Source organism: Lathamus discolor, chromosome 5 (genome assembly GCF_037157495.1).
Source record: "Lathamus discolor isolate bLatDis1 chromosome 5, bLatDis1.hap1, whole genome shotgun sequence".
Lineage (NCBI taxonomy): Eukaryota > Metazoa > Chordata > Aves > Psittaciformes > Psittacidae > Lathamus > Lathamus discolor.
The window spans coordinates 29279614-29300163 of NC_088888.1; the positions used below are offsets into that span (position 1 = coordinate 29279614).

The window sequence follows — 20550 nt, forward strand, 5'->3', positions numbered from 1 at the left end:
ACGTCTACTCTCCTGAAGCTTTCTTCTAGAGGAGCTATAAGCAACCTCTTCAACATCCTGTGAAATCCTGTCTTTTTCTTCTTATCCCATGTCTACCTGGAGGCCAAAATGCACTGGGTATTTACTGGGTGCTCGCACATGACACCGAGACTTCTGAGTTTATCCCTCAGCTGAGATCAGAGCTGTTTCCACAGGATAGAATAACTGAATAGAGAAAGCTAGATCCTTTCCCACTGATGGTAGAAATGGATGACAGGGACCCTTTGCCCCTTTCAAAATCTGATATAGCCACTTGAGTCAATTAATTAATTTTAGATTTTTATACACAGAGATAAATGAGTTTCAACCTCTCACATCCAGGAAAAATGAGAAACATTTAACTTTCCACAACTAAGCAACTAAACTTTACAAAATTTAGGTAGTTTCTTAATTACATTAGAAACTAAGTTATTCTATATACTTACACTTTTCAGGGCCTTAATATATACTTACACTTTTCAGTTTTTCTGTTACCAATCTACAGAATAATTTTAGTTCCAGTTTATTATACAGTTCTGGATAACAGTTTCTCCCTCACTATTCTCTCCCTGTAGCTAATGATGCTGAGTCACCAAACAGGGTAAGGCCATGGGCTTCAGCTTCCCTGTCTTGTCACAGCATCTGTGACTACAAAATCACACTGTCAAACCAGAACTTGTCAACTCTTAGCTGGTAGGCACCCACACGTTGCTAGGGAAAGGTACATTGATGCTTAGCATGTTCTCAGGGAAAACTCTTCTTTCATTGGTTTGAGGACTATTACTTTCCTAAAGAATTCACAGTGAAAGGGTAACAGATGTTGGAATAACTTGCGCCTTCCGTTCTGTCTGATTTTACTCCAAATAGGAACAAGTCTATGTAATCTTGGGGGTGCTGGTCGATGAGAAAATGAACATGAGCCGGCAGTGTACGCTTGCAGCCCAGAAAGCCAACCGTATCCTGGTACCCAGAGCATGACCAGCAGGTCGAAGGAGATGATCCTTCCCCTCTACTCTGCTCTTGTGAGACCTCACCTGGAGTATTGTGTGCAGTTCTGGTGTCCTCAACATAAAAAGGACATGGAACTGCTGGAACAAGTCCAGACGAGGGCCACGAGGATGATCAGGGGACTGGAGCACCTCTGGTATGAAGATAGGTTGAAGAAGTTGGGGCTGTTCAGCCTGGAGAAGTGAAGGTTGTGTGGAGACCTCATAGCAGCCTTCTGGTATCTGAGGGGGACCTATAGGGATGCTGGGGAGGGTCTCTTTGTCAGGGACTGTAGTGACAGGACAAGGGGTAACGGGTTGAAACTTAAACAGGGGAAGTTTGGATTGGATATAAGGAGGAAATTCTTTCCTGTTAGGGTGGTGAGGCACTGGAATCGGTTGCCCAGGGAGGTTGTGAGTGCTCCATCCCTGGCAGTGTTCAGGGTCAGGTTGGATGAAGCCTTGGGTGAGATGGTTTGGTGTGAGGTGTCCCTGCCTATGGCAGGGGGGTTGGAACTAGATGATCTTGAGGTCCTTTCCAACCCTAACTATTCTATGATTCTATGATTCTATGATTCTATGATTCTATGATTCTATGATTCTATGATTCTATGATTCTATGATTCTATGATTCTAATCCATCAAGGGAAAAGCCAGCTTGCAGTTAAATAAACATTTGAAAACCAGTCAAGGAAAATTGAGCTTGATCTTTCTTTTCCAATGAAGCATCCTAGCCATTGTACTGTAGCATCCACTAGCTTAGAGACATAATTATCATTAAGATATTATTTCACTAAAAAGGAGAGAAAAACTGACAGAAATGACAACCTATAAACCCACTTCTGGCTTGAAGAGTAAACAAGAATGCCTGTTCATATGAAGTTTTTTTTTTTTTAGAGGATCTATACAAAGGCTACATACATCAACTTATGTCTAATACATATACAAATAAAACCATGGGATGTACACATTCGTATTTTCCATGCAGCATCTGAATGTGAACTTTGAGTGAAAGAAGAAAGCTAGAGAAGCAATGAATACTCCAACAGGGGGAAAATGCTGGCCTGGACAGATTTTCTTTCCTAAGATTCTCCTCTCTATAGAAGATAAATATTCTAATTACTAACTGGGAGTCTAAAAATGTAGCTGAAAAAATCAGGTTTCAACACATAACATGCAATTTTTATATGCCAGAAGAAAGCAAGAATTAGTAAAACATACGCCCAATTTATCCTTCACTTTTGCATTATTTATAGACATATAAATATATTATATTTGTATGTTATAGTTGACAATATAACAGCAAAAGTAATAAAAATGTGTTTATTGCACCAATTTATTAGAAGTTTCCAGTCAGGGAAAGATGCAGCATAAAGAAATTGAAGTTTCCTGTAACAGGCAGCAATAGAAGTGTTTACACGTGTATAACTGAATCATTCTTAAGATTGTCTCTAAATTTGTCTGTAATAATTCTAGTGAAACTACTACTACTTAAGTTACACCAACCTATGGCACCCTATGACAAATTATGCAGAAGTCTCAAGGCTGGCAGTAGCATTAGAATAATGCTAAGTTTCTAATTATTTCATTTTAGTACCTGCTGGTTTTTAATTAATTTCACAGAAGGAGGAAAGTGAACTTACTTCAATAGAGGTGTTTGCCAGAACCTTCATCTGAAAAAAACCCAAACAAAAATATGCTGTCACAACAACAAGCTTGCAATTAAATTAAAAGTCTGAAGACAGCCAGCTCTTCTCTACAAAAGGTAGAACAGAACAACAGTACTCAACAGAAGGAATCTGCAGTTAAGGTCTTCTGAGAAAGATCTTTAACCTACTTACTTGTGTGCTGCCTATATACTGAGGTACTAAAAACACCTCTCTTTCTCTCACAGTTTTGTTTGTTGGTTTCGGGGGGGGGGTTGGTGGTGTGGGGTTTGTTTTGGTTTTGGGATTTGTTTGTTTGGCTGTTTTTTTTTTTTTTGTTTGGTTTGGTTTTGTTATTTTTTTTAAATCGAAGTGGGCGAAATAAGTGAAACAATACCATTTTTTTACTGTGGAGTACAGATCAGCTGTTCTTCTGATAGAATTGTGCTTCTAATGGTCCTTCACAGCTAGAACAGCTTCAAATCCTGGAAGAAGTAGGATGTGACATATAGAAACCCAAGCTAATGCTGACTGAGGTTACACATCAACTAGTGCCAGCAAAATACTAGCTACAAGTAGCACTTCAGGCTACAAATACAAATGCCCATGGCACAGCATCTTTCAGCAAAGTTAACTATTAGTGAACAGTGTAGTGTATGGCTCTGAAGTGTTTAAAATCCCAGGGTGGTAGGCATACCTGTCACCATCATCCAATAGAGACAGGACTGCCTGACCAAATATTATTCATTCATGTACATAGAACATGCTGACTTCTGTAGGATATATGTGCATCCAAGAACACTTTATGTTTAATTATCTTTAAAACGCAACAATTATACAAAACCAAGCCTCTCTATTTGTCAATGCACTGCTCACGAACTCATATTTTGGCCCCTTCACCCAGGAAACAAGTCCCACGAAGCAGCATCTTCATATTCTCTTACCAATATGCTGCAAAGCCAAACTAGAGAAAACAACTCACTAGCTGAAATTTTAATGCCAGCTCTTTCCAAATCCTTGGTGTTTGAGAGTAGAAGAATGATGCAAAAGCTGCTAACCCTATATTTGCTTTTGTGATGTAGAGTCACATTCTAGCAAGAGGACTCAAAATGATTGCAATGATAAAGGACTAAAGTTTTCTCTTGCTTGCATGAAGATATATCAGAGCAATTCTAATGAAGTCAAAAGTCATTTGCTCAGATCAATAGAGATCAGATATTGCATCATGAGTAAATGACTGCTGTTGTAATCCTTAGTCATTTTCAGATCATACAGTTTTATACGTGAGATTTGAGGTCTAATTTGCTGCGTTAAGCTGCTGGGTGTAAGGTCATTTAAACTGCAGTCACTGATGTCAGAGTGACATCAGTCCAGTCTATGAGGAGGCAGCAATTCAAGTTGAAAGCAGCGTGGAGAAGCAGGGGGTGGGGAAGAGAGCTATTTTTAACACAATACTTAGTGCAATTATTTTTTGCGGATAGAGGGATAATATGCCAGAGGACAGAGAACTAGGCTTTCAAATAAATTATTTTAGTATTTACCAAAACTGCAGTACTGCTTTGTTGCCTAATCGTCCACAAGAGTACTTTCTTGCCTTACGTGCTCCTTTCATAAGCATTATGCAATAATTAGCTAAAGCTCCTAGAAAGCATTAGTGCTGCTTTAAAGCATTACTGTATTGTTTGAGGCAATTTTTATCAAACTGGTTGTATGAAAATTGTTCAAATGTAAAGTGTCAATGAGTATAGATGTGTGATGTATCTCATAGCATCTAGAAATGTGTACCTCTAAATAGTAACATGATAATCTGGGATAATCATTTCCAAATTCTACTTTAACAGCATCTTGAACCTGAACTTCTACTTAAAATGGTGCTCCTTTAGAGTCTGCTGATAACAGAGTAACTGCGAAGCAGTATCATGTAGACTGTCAGAAAATTCAAGACTTTCAGGTTTCTAGATGTTGCTGTATTGAGTAACTCTTCTTTGCAAACAACTGAGAATGATTTCTGCTCATTCTAGATATTTTGTGTAGTTGTAGAAAATAGTTAATTCCCTGGTTTCCATTAGATATGCAAAAGTTAATTCCAGTAGCATATTTTGTATTAAGGAAAAGTTTTTCTAAAAAGAAATACATAATATTTCTAATAATAAATAATCATTCTATTAAATTATCTTCTGTTAAGAATGTTTTTTATTAGCCATCTCTACTTTCTATCAACTTTTATGGACTGTTCAGTAGGTTTATAATTGAAAATCACTGTATATTTCCTACTGTATTTAAAAAAGATAGAAAAAGTTAACTTTAATTAAAAAAGATACCTAGTTTTTCTAAATTTTTTAATGGGTAAGTTTGCATCCTGGATCACAGCTCACCCAGTTCCCATCTATGATGCCTAACGGAAAAATTAAAAGTTTATTTGAGTCCGAATTACCTGCTTGTTAAAAACAGTTAGCACTCCTTTCTGAGAGGATGTTACTATGAAATCCAGATGGGGCACCTTCACTATACCCTTAATCGCATCATCTCTCTTCACAACTGTCAATGACAAAATATTACTCTTCATTTTCCAGACACAGCAAATCTAAACAAATTAAACCATAATATCAAGAATATTTTCTCTTCTTGAAATGCATATTGGTACCAACTCCATGACAGTAGTGCATTATATTATGCATTACCCTATACTTGATTTAAATAATCATATTTCACCTTCAAATATCACTAATGCATTATGCATGTGCTAGATCATTTTATATTATTTGAAAACTACAGAAATGCAGAGTAATAAGTAAATAAGTGCATAAATAAATACTCAGAGTCAGACCATTCATAATTTCAGAATAATCTGGGAAAATGCACAACTGGGCAAGGCAGCAGTGGAATGTTCAGATGCAGTAAGTTTAGTAAAAAAACCATATTCTGGACTACATAAGAAGAATCATGAATAATAAGCAAAGACAGAAATGCAATCTTATCTCTGTACTTCCACTAAAATGTGCAACACACAGCATTAAAAAATATTAGTTTTGGATACAAAATAAAGTATATTACCTGTATGAGCAATCTGCTGTTTTTCGGATAGAAGAAAAACCGTGTTTTCTTCTCTCAGCTGGGAAGACATGCCATCACTTTCTCCTAAGAAACAGCCAAAAATCTAAACAGAACAAACCAGGCAATTTATGACAAAACTAATTCTGGAATATTTGTTTACATGTATAAAGTCAAATATTTATCTGACCTTTTCCTCATTTAATATTCTTTCAGTAAGTTTCCTAGTGTTATTTGCCTTAAACTTAGCTGTCAATATCATTTTAGATTTCTGAGATCTGCTACTAAGGTCACAATATTTCTTGAATGTTTGGAAAGAAGCCAGCAAGCACAGGGCTTCTAGAAATAAAAGCCATCTAATTGATGAAGCTGTTAGTACAGCTTTGCCTCCTAACGACTGTTTGTAAATGATCATCTCCAGTTTCCCTTTTCCGGTTAAGCTACTTGTGCTTCCTCAGCTAGACCTCAGCTGGAAGAAAAATCAGTAAAAGGCAGAGAAAATAGACGTCTCTATAAACTGCAAGATTCAAAGCAAACTAGTGGTTTAGCCTACACAGAAGAAGAGCTTTTCCATACAGAAAAAGTAATCCCCTTTTGTGCATTTTTTTTTAAATTCTTTTTCAGCTAACCTTAAGCCAGGCAATGCTGCATTTTAACTGATCGTGACAGAGATCCCCTACACAGAATATCCAGCTAAGTAGCTCATTTTTGTTCCAGGGTGTGATAATACTTCAGCATTTCAGTTCTCCAAACCTCAAGCTCTATACCCGTGTATATTTCCTCAGGAAACAAGTTCAGCCACACTCTGCACCACAGATTTTTTAATCTACTTTCTCAGTATATATAGTGGACATCATATATATAGACTTTCATGAGTTCTAAAGGCAATGCCCCTTTGGATGCAAGACAAAGCTTTGCACTGTTTTCTAGCTCAGTATTCTTCATGTTATGCAACAGAACTCACATTTTTCTTCTTTGAGAGATTCAGATGTACATCTTTTAAAAAAGAAAAATATTCTTACACATTACTCTTCATCTTTCACTTCCCAGCTCCCTCCTTACCATACACACAATTATCTACCATACATCATCAGTCAATACTTTATCTGTTATAGCCCCTTACATCCCTCTTTCCAGTTTCTTGTAATATCACCTTGTGTGGGGAGTGAAGGCAAAAAGATTTGCATGAAAAACAGTTTGGGAGTGAGCTCTGAGGCCTCGGTGCTTGACAGCCCTGGGGCGATGATTTGGGGCGTTGAAGGACAGGGAAGGTCGAAAAACAAGCCTTGGAGGGATGGGCCAGGATGTAGTTGTGGCAGGAGTCTCAGTTGAAGATGTGGGGGTTGTGAGAGGGTCTGCAGCATTGTGATTGGACTATTTGCTTGGAGAGTTTTATAGGGGCCAATGAGATTGAAAGTGGCATGCTTGTGCAGGTTGGGAAAGTACTGAACAAGTGGATAAAAATGGGCTTGGTTGTAATAAAGTTGGATTTGAGTCTCTTCATTAACTTGAGTCCGTGTCATGAAACGCCACAACCTTGCGACTTCAATGATAGACAGACCCGGCATCAGGTCACTCCCAAATCCTGGCAAGATGCCAGATGCACTGGTTGGGCTAGGCCAGTAGCTGCCCTAAAGCCAACAAATATGGAAGTTCTCAGTGAGATCAGTGAGACACCTCGGTGTGCCCTGTCATGCTTCTTATATACATGAGGTGGTGCTACATCTGAACTTCTGCTCAGCAGGCAGAATGCTGCCAAAGAAAGGGCACCTTGGAAATCCCTTCCAGGTGTATAAATGTCTTCTGCCGACTCCAGCATGGAGACAGGGGATACCAACAAGCTCCATCCCATAATATCTACCAGAGGTTGACAAAGAGCATAAAAGATGAAGTAAAATGCATTTTATATGTCTCTCAGATGTTTGGCATTAGAAAAGTAGAGCTTTCAAAGTGCCAACTACATTTAGGAAAGAGATGCAGAAGCTGATTTCCCAACTCATTGATAAATGATAGCTGCTAGACTGTCCAGTATATGACTAAGGGTAGGTCCTAATTTAATAAAAGTAAAAGAGGTTTTAAATTCCTTTAATGTTGGGTTGTTTATTGTTTTGGTTTGGTTTGGTTTGGTTTTTTTAATAAAGTAGTGGCCTCTGAGTATGGTATACTGTTGTGGAGACTGCTAGGAACTTAGGAAACCCTTGAACATGGAGGTATTTGAAAAAGAGAAATGTCAGGAAGAAATAAGAACACTTACACAAGGCTGTGATCCTTTAGGTCATGGAAATATATTTGGAAGATTCTGTCAAGCTAAAAAGAGGCCAGATATGAAGAGGTAATTTTGAAAGAAAATAAGATCTGTGAGAGCAGTAAAAGAGGAACAAAGGGTCAGGGACAGAGTTCTGGGAAAGAGGGGTGGGAGGAAAGAGAGACAGAGATGATAAAAGAGAAATATCAAAAGAGCACAGTGATGTGGATCCCTCTTCCTTAAATTTCAAGACCGAGGGCATGCTCAGCAGTGCTAAAAGTAGCAGGGGTACTCAGAAGAACAAGGATGAAATACAGTCCTTTTTTAGGAAAAAAAAAAAAAAATTAGAAAACTGTAGCACAAACAGCTGAAACCATGATGGCTATTTAGGATGTTACAGAAGGTGGCTTATCAAAGATACATGGCTTCATTCCTGACTCCAGCACCTCTTCAGATTTACCTGAACCAGTCTGAAAATGTACAGTTTGTCAAGAAACAAAATTTAAAAAAGACCGCTACCACATAATATATAGAATACAAACCAACCCTATTAAATACCTGGTTTGATGCAATCATTACAGGTAGGATGTTACCACAATTGCAGTAGATCAAAAGCTGACATTGAAGTTATGGTTGATGCAAATTAGACTTAGACAACAATCAATTGATAACTGCAATGTTTCAGTGTAAGCTAAATCTGGAGAATTCCAGGAGTCAGAAGTTTTCTTATTTCAGTTTTCAACTCTTTCTCTATACTTTGACTCTCTGTACCCTGACTCTCTATAACCACACTACCCATAAAACAAATCTTAACCTTTTGACCTGAAAGGAGCTTAGCTTTATGTTCCACAATGTTTATATAGCTTGTAATACTTATCACTGTCATATTTCCCTCTAAATGGAAAGAAAACAAAAAACCTAAAAAACTCACTGCAGCTTTTCCATGCAGTATTTTATTTCAAATTTATGGATAATGCTGTTTCAAAGTAAAGAAATCCATGTCAGATTGAAGCTGATTAAATAGTCTGATCTTTGTCTATTTCATAACCAAATTATCACCTCCATCATGAATGAATTTCCATTTACATTATACTAAATATTTCTCCCCACAGGAGAAAATAAATAAAAAACTCCAACATGAATACTTTAATCAGGATTCTTTTGAACAGAGAAATAACAAATATTTTTATTTCACTCCTTACAGCACTTATTATAATCTCACTGATATCCATCTTCTAATGAAATGCATACTATGAGATGCTGAAGATTCATTGAATGCCACACTCCTCTTTTCTCGGGAAAGTTTATACACAGGGTATTTTAAAAGGCTGTCATCAGTCAGCTCACAGTTGGTAAAATCTGAGGAATGCTCACAGAAACGATTCTGGGGAATTTTACCCCACAGAAATCGCGCACACATTTCATAGGCTTGAAGTGCTCCAAATAAACTGACTGCTGCTGCTCAAACCAGGACAGGAAACTAAAGGGGCTTCACTTCCTTCATTAGACAGCATACTGTGCTTGCTTGTGTATATGTAACCCAGGTAACAAGTCTGATTGCATTGGAAACCTCAAGTAAGGTTTTGGAGTCAAAGATGCTCATTCCAGTAAACAAACTGAGCTTCCATCAGATCTCTTATAAACTAATGAGCCGGAACATTATTTGCTACTCTTCTGCTTCCCTAAACAAAGGACCATCAGTCTGGCAGTCACCATGAATACAGAAGTACTATTCTTTACCAGTCCCTGCTTTATACCCATAGAGCAGATCTTATGATATATAGGGTACGTGTCTAGCTTGCCACATCTACACAACAGACTATGTCACCTCTCTCTAATCCTACACAAAGAGTAATAAGAAGTTGAAATGAGGTAGATAATTTTGAATAGTACAAGAATTTGACTACTGCTGCAATTGTGCAATTCTTCAGCATGTCTGTTGGCAGCTGGTCATTTCAGGAGCTTAGTGTGTACATCATGTACCAGCAAATCCAGAGATGTCTTCGCCCTCACCTATTTTTACACAGTTTCAAAGAAATCCAGGACTTCACCTTTAAGTTTCCTGTCATGTTGAAAGAGGAAGGAAGAAGGGGTAACATACAAGTTGGAGACATGCAAAGATAAAAGTGAATTTCGTAACAGAGGAATTGGATGTGGCCTTAAGTTCTATCCGTTAAAGAGGTCTTATCGGCAAATTCTTTAGAAGGCAGTTATGCTTAATGTCTTCTACAGCTAACTTTCAAAGATATCCCCCAGGCCTTCACTGAAGAAAATCTTTAATGCTTGACATGAGCAAAGTTTGTAAGTAATGTGCCATTATAATTAAAAGCAATGCTAAGGGAGGTATTAATCAGAAATATTCCCATACAAAACCATATTACATTGAAAAGACTGAACACACTAGTTTTAGGATGGTATTAAGAAATTATAGGAATTGCTGACAATATATAAAGAACAGATGTTGGGCACTTTTAAGGTTCAAATATTAATGTGATGTTCCAGCATAACATAAATGGAAATCTACTGATGAATTTATGGTTCGTGCCACTTGTTAATACCTTGCCTTATGGCTTTAATTCCAGCAAGGACTTGCCATCTATGTAATGCTATCATAGGAAGGTACTATATACTGGGAGTTATATCCTATCTACACAATTCTGTTTTCAGGCGAAAAATAAAGACAGAATCTTTTAGTAACACATGATACAGATGCTCTTGATACAAATGGGCTCTAACAACATAAAAATCAGTCATTTTTATAGAGCAGTTGCTTGAAACACTATCCATGGGAAATAACTTGAGAGAAGATACTTTTCTAGAACAAGTGTTCATAATTTTTCATAATGTGCAAAAAAAGGAGCAACATGTTTAAAAGAAACAAGACTTTTTCACAAAATGTGTAAAACTGTGGATGCTATGGAAATATCCTTTTTAGGTGAGTTGAGAAGTAATTCACAAATGGATAGATTAAAAATCCATCAAGGGTTACTAAACACAGAGTGCAGTTGCAACTTTGGCACAGAAAATCCTTAAGCTATGAGCAGCCAGAAGCAAGGAGAGGTGAGCCAGGACTACTATTTCATAGTTACCTCATTCTTACACATTTTTTTACAAAGATTTGCTATTTACCACCATTAGAGACAGAAAATTTGATTAAATGGATCTCACCCATCTACACACTCAAATAATACCTACTGAATTCTCTGGTTAAAAACCTCTCTACTAAAATGCTGCCGTAACTCTAATGCTTCACATTTAAAGCAAAGCCCAGATTTATTCCTGTGAAAAGGGGAAGAGGAAGGAGAGGAAGCAGAGGAAAGAGAGAAAAGAGAGAAAAGAAAGGAAGCATTTCTGATGGTTTAGCTGTAGATAGGACTTATCCTGAGAGTATAAATTGCATGCTGTAGTCATAACAGATTTCATATTTTGTCAATAAGCCTGTGGCCAAAGCATATCACTGAAGTAGTTCAGGAGAAGACCTGGACATACTCAGGCTCCATGTTCCAGATCCTGCTGTCTTGTCAGGAACCTAGTATATCAAACTTTGTGTGAGGACAAGCAGTTCTGGTAGACAGTGCTCTTTTACAAAATAAGCAGGAAAAATATTTCTATTTAGTTAGATCATCCTTTAACATTTATTCATGTGCATCTACATAATAGGCTCAAGGATCTTGGTTCAGAGAGAACAGAGACCGAATTCCTCAACTCATGTAAACCAGTGAAGCATAATTAATGTTTAATAAAGTATTTGATTTGCAAGTTCAGCTACCAAAAGGATAGGGGCAGGAAAGAAAAGTAGTTCACATACAAATAAAAATTTAACTTAAGCAGGCTTCATTTAATTCATTCTAATTAACCTTTCTTATAAGACCTCCAATGACTTGCCTTTAATAAGGAGAGATACCTCTCAGAGTTTGCAAGAATGGAATAATTAAGATCATAAAAAATTTGGATTAAAAGCCCTGCTTGCTGAAATTACTGGACTGCTTTTGTAACAAGCACAGTATGGGCATATCTTGCTCTTAAGCACCTGCTACAATTAGCAGCATGGATTCTGCCATGTGTTAAGCTGGTTTGCATGATATATTTAGAAGTCTGAAATTAGACAAAGATCTTCAGCAGAAAATCCAGTACAGTGAGTGTCTTAGCAAAAACTTGTTGAGACAATGCTGTAATTTCGAATTACCCACCTGTTTACCCATGTAAAAAGGGGGAAAGGCAAGGCTCAGCAAAGGTCTTCCATACCTTATCTTTCACTGACGCTTGTTAAAATTGAACAGCATTTCTTGAATAGGATAACAGCGACAAGTAAGCTACTCCAAGCTACTTCTTCAATGTAGTTTTTGTTTAGATCAACCAGAACAATACATTTAATCTAATTTTCTAGTTTCAAAGGCATATCTGTTTTCCAAATAATATTGTTTTTTTGGGGGGGAAAATGGTGGCCAGGATAAATAATGACATGAGAGTGCCCCATTATGCCATGGAACACACGAACAACAGACTCATGAACAACACATAATTAATAGTTAAATACTGTTACCTTTTAAGATTCTAATTGGTTGTTTATATTTAATAAAGTTTTAGAAGTCCTTACCTCACACCATTCTATCCTTACATTAGGGTTGTTGCTGAGCTTCCAGAAAAAGGCCTTAACATTATAATCCTTTACTTCTGCACCAAAAATTGCCTGTGTGGCTGCATAGAACTTTTCATAGTCTATTTCATCTGCATGGAGGAACAATATCCAGAGAGTTAGAACCTGTCAAGATACAGCTTCCTTCCTTATCCCCCTTACCTACTGGTTTATTTCTCCTTCAGTATCACCAGCATGTCAGTTCTAGCACCTCATACTGTATTCAGTGAGGTATTTTGCAAAACAACAAGAAAGTTCAGACTTTATGTTCAGTCTTTTAAAAACTACCTGATTTGCAATGCATGACAGGAAACAGATACAAACAACAGGTGACAAATTCTTACCTCTGCTTTCTCCCCTTACTTTCACACCATGATTCTGATATGTTGTTCTGAACCTAAATGGTGTCTGTCATAAAGTTTATCCTTTCATGCAACAATAGGCACTTGCATTGAGTAAAGCAAACCTTTGCCCTCATTACTTACAATTAAGCAAGTGGATTTACATAATTCATTGGGTTTGTGTTTTTACAGATCAGTAGAAACATTGCATTGTACTAACTTGTATATGTGGCAGCTCCAACAATTGTATTTTGTGAACAATAACCATAGCATTATAATTGACCTGAATCCTAACAGAAGGAGAAAAGCATTATCATAGTGCAATATGCCTGTTTCTTGCAAAAATCAGTAAGTCACAGTTCGAACATTAATTTGAGGTCTTTCTTATAGTCTTGCCTCATACCTTCTCTCCATATGAAAATTACACCTTTCCATCAGTACAAAATATCTCTTACCATCATCTTTAATATGCAAGCCTAATTTCTCCTTTGTCTTCTGGGTTACTAGTTTTTCAACTAGTTTCTGAAACTCCTTCACAGCATCCTCGAAATCCAGCAATGCAGGAGCAGAGCAACTCTCCTTATAATCTTTCTCAGACATCCTTCTTTAACAGCAAAGGTAGATAGAAGACAGTTAGAGGGAGAGATCTTCTTACAGCCTGGTCCAAGCCATTTTCCACTCCTTAAATTCCCACGAGTTCATATAAGAAGCAACTGCATGACAGGTGTACCAAGCATATTAAACAGGTGACTCAAGCTGGCACCTTAAGCTGGCAAACATAGTATGAGCTGTTGATGTCACAACCCCTATTACGTCACAGAATTCTACTGGCTGTAGGTTACGAACAAGGATCACTAATAACCTGTCAAGTGAGATTATATCATGGCATTTCATGCAACTGGTGGTTAAACAGGCATGAACTTTCTTACTTTCAGAGACAGACAAGGATTTCATCAGGGTTCAATTCTGCTGTATCAGGCACCCCATCAGCAACATGAGAGCACATTCTTCAGTAACAAAGCAACTTTATCTTATCTTTCAGACTTTTGTATGCAGTGAGGAGGAAGGACAGTTATACCAGTTATCTCTAAGTTTCATATTGTTTTCTTATGCTTTAGATTATTTTAAAGTTTTCTGCCAAAGGCGGTGCATCACCCAACGCAGTTAGGAATAACTGCAACTGCGTATTCCCTTGGATCCACAGTTCATCTGGTGAAGAATGACAGAGCCAGTTCTCTGTTTAGATATGCTCTGTGACAGGAGACTGAGACCAGCCTTACGATATTCTAGTATGTGCTACTGCTGCAAGGCTCAGCCAAGGAACTTGATCTAGGTGAGGATGTCTGGTTTTATAGTAGCAATAAGAGCATTTTACAAGGGATATTAAGTTATGAATCAGTATTCATATAGTACAAAGAGGCCAAAGACATCCAATTCATACAACAAATTACAAGAAAAGCACTTTTTGACAGTTCTTAGAAGTAGCATTTAATGTTTGCTTCCTTAGTCAATCTCAATTTCTTGAATACATGCCTTCTTGACCTCAACTGTACTCAAAATTCCTACTCGATGAACAAGAACTTCCAAGCTAGAAAAAAAATTACCCTACAGAAACATTTTCAATTGTATAAATCATTATAATTGAGATTGCAAAAAATCCAGTTATGGAGTGGTGGAGCTTTAGTTATTTTCAGCTGTCCAATAGCCTCCCCCTTAAACTCTTACAGCCAGTCAAATTCCTTTACTTTTTTTACTTAATTTCCAGTCAAGTTACTATTTACTTTTTTTCTCCTAACAAGTAACTAATGTGCCCAGAAATTGAGTGTTAGCTCTTAACATGTCCCAGTCCAAAGCTCAGCTATATGTCTTACATGGTTACTGTTTTGAAAGGGGTCTGCGTTTAACTTGCACCTAAATTCAGTCAGGATCATAAAATCAGAACACTATATCAAAGTAGCATTCTGGGTTTTGTTCTTGGGGTATACTTAAACAAAAGCAGGATGGGGCTATTCAGAAAGCAAAATTGCAGCTACCACTTTCTTGAGAAAGTGGCAGCCCAGAGCACTTACTAACTAATCAAAATTGTTTGATAGTCCACCCAATGTCTTGAGATCAAACATGATTTTGCCCTACAAAAGTACCAGTTCCTGTGTTATATCTGTGTTACCTTTCTATACCACAGCATCTTAATTTTTTCACTGAATAGTGGAAACCTAAGGTATCCAGCTGGAGTGGTGGAAAAGTGGTTTATTTTTCCTCTGAAAATAAAGAAAAAGAAAGAAAATTAAATCCAAAACTATCCCCTGAATGAGTAACACAGTGACTACTGAAGAAAAGTCAATACCAGTTCTTGTGAGAATATTCTAAAGAATTGAGCTTCATTCATTCTTTGGAAAGGAATAATATAAAAACCTTTCTTCAAAGAATAGTTCAGTGCAGTGACTTTTAAGAAGGAAGCATTTTCCTGAAAAAACAGGTGCTTGAAAAAGAAGTTCTGTGGTTTGCACCTGTGATCATCAGTAGTCTTCTACTGACTAAACTGTCACAGGTTTTTAAAAAAAGGCTTTAAGTATTGGTAATTAGTATGTTAATTACTTTGGATCATGATATAATCACAGATTCTCTGCATATGGAAGCTAGTTATCTTGATCAGGGCTCTGGATTCTATGCTACACCTCAGATGATCAACTTTTAGTTTCAAACTCTTTACTAAATCTGACCCTTTATTCTTGATAACATTTTGCAAATTGTAAAGGCTTGCCGTTTCTTGACACTGCCCTCTGAGGCAGTGTATTCTACTGTGAAGTCAGAACTGTTCTTGTCTTGGCTCTGCCATTTCTTCTTTCTTGGTAAATTTACCAGGTTGCTAAAAACTACATGTAACACAGGAGCAACATCCCAACCTGGAATGAATTCCTTTGTAGTATTACTAATCCTTATAAGTTAATGCCCACATTTTATATGTGCCGTATCTGCAGTTCCTTTTGTATCACTGCACTATGCTGACATTAAATTCTGGCACCTTTCTGTTTATCATGCTATTCTCACATCTCCTGTGCATTACATGAATATTATTGACATAATAAGTATAACTAAACTGTAATTGAAAATGAATAAAACTGTTTGTGGTATTAGCAGTGAAATGCATTTGCACTGATCTACCAGTTAATTAAGTCATTAATTCATATTCATTGCACAATCCCAAATATCTGTGATCAACAAAATGCTGAAGTACTTCAGAGAAGCACATCAGTGATAATGAGTAGAGGCTGGTATCTCCTGCAATTACAAAAAGGTGGAGCTCATGAAGAAATCACAAAAAAACTTGTCCCCCTTTTTATTGCCCTCACCAAGGTAATTTACATAATCCTGAATTATTTTCGTTTTTATACCAGTGCAGACAGTAGTGCTTTATTAAGCATATGGTTAAGTTTGGGATGAGAAAATCTGACTAGAACAACCAGGCCAAAATATCCCCTTTGGCCCTAGAGTCCTTGATCCCAAATTTAATTGAGGCATCATACATTCATAAGGTTTAAATCCAGAAAAGACCTTGGTATCTTCTACTTTCATCTCCTCCATGTTACAGATCATTAAGTATCAGCCATTTATCACTATAATGAGCCAAACAACTTTGTTCTAAAGCATAACTTGCAGAAAGTTATGAAGTTTTAATCTGCAGATGCTCAGAGACGGAGAATCCATTATATTTGCTCCAAAGGTTAATTGCTCACATTGTAAAAATTTAAGCCTCCTGTGTGAATTTGCTTAGCTTCAGCTTCCAGTCAGCAGTTGTTGGAGTGTCTTCACTGATTTAGAGTAATCATTAGTATATTCTCCCGCTAGGGGCCTTTGTACCTGAATTACTTCTCCCTTTTTTCTTTTCTCTTGTTAATTAAATCAGCTTGAACTCTCTGCCTCCTCTTGCAACACCTTCCTTCAGGCCTCAAAATAATGTTTGTGATTCTTTTACACATTTTTTCAGCTTTTCAGTATCTTTAAAGAATGCAGATGCCACGTTGCTGTGCTATATCATAATAAGCTGATAATAATAATGGTCAAATAATGGTCAAATAGTGAATTGCAGTCTGTTTGTTAAGCTCACTTTTCATGAGACCATTTTTATCACTTTCTTTGTATTGTTCTTTACCTATTGATCTCTAGATCAGCTTTTCTTTTACTTCACCCAAGGCTGATGACAGGTTTATTGGTCAAGCCTTTCTTGAATTGCTGTGCATGGGTTCCCTGCTTTGTGGAGATTATGTAGTTGAAAAGAAAGGAGAAATCATCTTTTTGGCTATTTAAATGATTGATATCAACCAGGCATGTTTCCAAAATATAAAAGTCACTTCTTCTTAAAAAAAAAAAAAACTCGGATAAAGACCATAGTCTTCACACACACTTGGGAAAATCAGCTGAACAACACCTTTGAAATATACAGGGATGACAATTTGGCATTAAACAAAGTTACTAAAAATAGTGCATGCATTATCTCTGCATGAAATAGCTAGTTCTCCAGGGGAAGTGGTGTTTCAAGATATGCTACCTAACAAAAGCAATCAAACTGCTTGAGTTAGATACAGAAAAGCAGCATTGAAAAGGGAGGGATAGCTTGAAAAGGAAAAGGGAAAAGGAAAGGGATAGGTCGAGGATGCATTTTTGCTAGTTCCAACAGTAATTCTCCAAGACAAAGTTTCCCTTGTGTGCCAAGGTACTCAGTGGTTGGTCAGATACTGTGTCTTGGTCAGAGTCCTGGTGTATTTGATATATTGCTTCCAGCTGAACCCTTGTTCTGCAGCGTTTCCTGTTGGTTAATTTTTCAGTTGGTATCACCTAAGCTTGTACAACATCAGGCTATATGTCTCATTTCCCAACTGTTATTCCAGTGGTTTAAGGATTACAAAAGGTATTAATGTTCATCTTCAGAGTGGAAAAGTTAAGAACAGAAAGCTATGTTACGTTACCTTGCAACCACCCATGAAGAAACTTTATGTTATATAGCATAATAAACACACACAGAAACCCCAAATAAGGAAGAATTGTTTTCAGTACCAGCTGATTCTGTTGTCTTCGATGTTTAAACTAAAAAAAGTACAGCACAATTTTAAAATAAGATGTGATGACTGAGTGGACTGACATACGAAAGTGGAGAAGGTGGGAACTGCATTAGAAGATAAGCGAAGCCTGAAAGTGAAATTCAATATTAAATTGATGAGTAACAGGAAGTCCTTGCATTAGTAAGTCTACAATAGCATTAACTCAATGAAAAGCATTTTCTTTCCTGTCTCCCTTACTGAGATTGTGGAAGGCATTGGGTATGGAATAAGGCAGAGATAATGTTTATTCATAAGTCAAACCTCCCAACTCTCCTCCTCTCAGTGTGTAATCGTATTAGTCTCAGTTATTGGAAATTCTCAGGCCAGTGAAAAATCAATCATTTTCAGTCTTTATCTCAAGAACTATAATGAAATTCTATGCAAATTTCAAAATTTTGACCATGTTATTTGACAACTCATAACAAATAACCCAAAGCTACTGCAGAAGACAAACAAAAGGAGACAGATCTTCTTTCCTTCCTCTACTACTTCTATTCAGTGACAAATAGTCCCCAAGTAAAATGATGGTTCAGAATAACCCAAACAAAACACAGTACCTCTGAAATGGCCTTTGTTCATAGAATCATAGAATCATATAACCATAGAATGGTTTAGGTAAGAAGGGACTTTAATTATCATCTAGTTTTATTCCCCCTGCCGTGGACAGAGACACCTTCTACTAGACAGGGCTGCTCAAAGCCCCATATAACCTGACCTTGACCACTGCCAGCAATGGGGCAGCCACAGCTTCTCTGGGCAGCCAAGGTGTACACATGGCAGGTATACTAGAACTTAGATGCCATGCTACATGCTGCAGCCAACTTCCAACTCTAGCACAGGTGTTCTTACAGCATCTCATCACCTCTCAGGGTGGCCTGCTTGGGTCCCCTTCCTGCTGCAAACATTTGTGCTTCAGTGAAATATGTTTGAACCAAACACTTTTCTAAATCCAGGATATTCTCAGTCTTGCAACTTTTCCACTTGGCCTGCTTTGTGATTTAAAGATCACATCCCAATGTGGACTGGATTAAATAGCTAGGATTACAAATTCTGCAAGATCAAGATCTAATCTCAAACTTTGCCATTAGGCTTGTGTATTTTTTTTTCTCTTACATATTACATTATCAACAGATGTAGATCTATATTAAAAGCCTTCTTTTAATGCCATGTGGTGGGAACAGATGAAAGGTTTCTTTTGTCCATAAACTCTCCTTTGCTCTACACACTGCAGCTATATATAGACAGAGTGAATAATCACTTGGCTTTCATCTGCCTTTAAGGCTAGAGAATTGCAAAAAGAACATGTAATAAAAAAAAAAAGAGAGGAGAAAAATGTAAAAATCCAAATTAAAAAGCTGAAGCCAGGGTTTTTTTGGGAGGCTTCTTTTTGGTTTTGTTTTCCTTTTTTAATTTTTCTTTCCTTCTTTTCTTTATGCTGGGAGTGCAGCCTGGCAGCCATGCCCTTTGAAACAGTAAGTTTTACAAAGTTCAAAGCAGACAGAAAGCCACCAGCATCTTCTGATTCCTGAAACAAATGTATTGAGTAAAGCTTCTTTTCTGCTCACTATCTGGTTGTCAGGAAAGAGCGTGTGACTTGAAAGGCATGATAGCAGAAGATAAAGAGAGAAATTGTATATAGAAATGTGTTTTGAAAGATATCAAACCAACTCAACTACCCGTGTTTTCAGTCTCAGCTCACAAGGAAACACACCCTCAGTCTAGCCCTTTTAATATCACTACTTGTGTAAGGGAGGAAAAGAAACAGAGGTATTGTTTGCCAAGACATATTTCCATGAAAATCCTGTTGCTTTCACAGCTGACGTTAATTGTTTGGAATTAGATACTAAGAAGGAATTAGAGGCTTTTCCTTCTAATTCTGAATTAAGAATAGATCTAAACTGAAAGTTTTATTTGGGCCTTTGTAAAGGCTGTAACACAACCAGCACACGTGTGGGTCTGCTAGGAAAGCCAACTGGAGATCTTCCTGTGAAGAAAACTGATGTTTGACTTAGCAAGGTGTTTTAGGCTTTGCTGAGCAAAAATCATTGTGATATGCTCAGAGACCAGTTGGGTTTGGAGTCACTACACCCCCCCATCACATCTGGGAGTCAGTATGACACCCTCACTAACACCTGCTAAGGCTGTACACAGGCAGCATGGCCGTTCCTGTGCTGTTTTCACACAACACACACCAGATACAAACATAAAATTAGGCGACTTAGTAGCACAAAGTTTGGCACCTTTCTTGCTCCATGGCTGACAAAAAGGTGTTCACTTGTGCCATAAGTTTGCCTGGGTCATGATGCTGGTGCTTGCTTTAAGGGTACAAATATTGCCATCTTTGAGTACCGTGGGGAAGCACCTCAGAAGAAACTATTGCCATAATAGGAGTTTTCATCAGCAGGATATCTGGAGAAGTTCAACTATGGGTTCAGCAGTTTATACCTCTTCCAGGAGTGGGGCACAAAAGAGATCTGCCCAAACGGGTCTCCCTAGAAGGAACCACTGCTGAAGGCAGCCGTGCTGAGCCA

General features: G+C 37.5%; 1 protein-coding gene across 1 annotated transcript in view; it reads right to left on the reverse strand.

Moving 5' to 3' along the window:
- WDR64 (WD repeat domain 64) overlaps positions 1–13523 on the reverse strand; it is a 62240-nt gene extending 48717 nt beyond the window's left edge. The window contains exons 1-5 of the mRNA XM_065679066.1: positions 13379–13523; positions 12544–12674; positions 5705–5807; positions 5085–5188; positions 2648–2677 (exon numbers count right to left, since the gene is read on the reverse strand). Coding sequence (XP_065535138.1) covers positions 2648–2677; positions 5085–5188; positions 5705–5807; positions 12544–12674; positions 13379–13523 — 513 coding nt within the window. The remainder of the gene's footprint in view (positions 1–2647; positions 2678–5084; positions 5189–5704; positions 5808–12543; positions 12675–13378) is intronic.
- Between the last annotated feature and the right edge of the window lie 7027 nt (positions 13524–20550).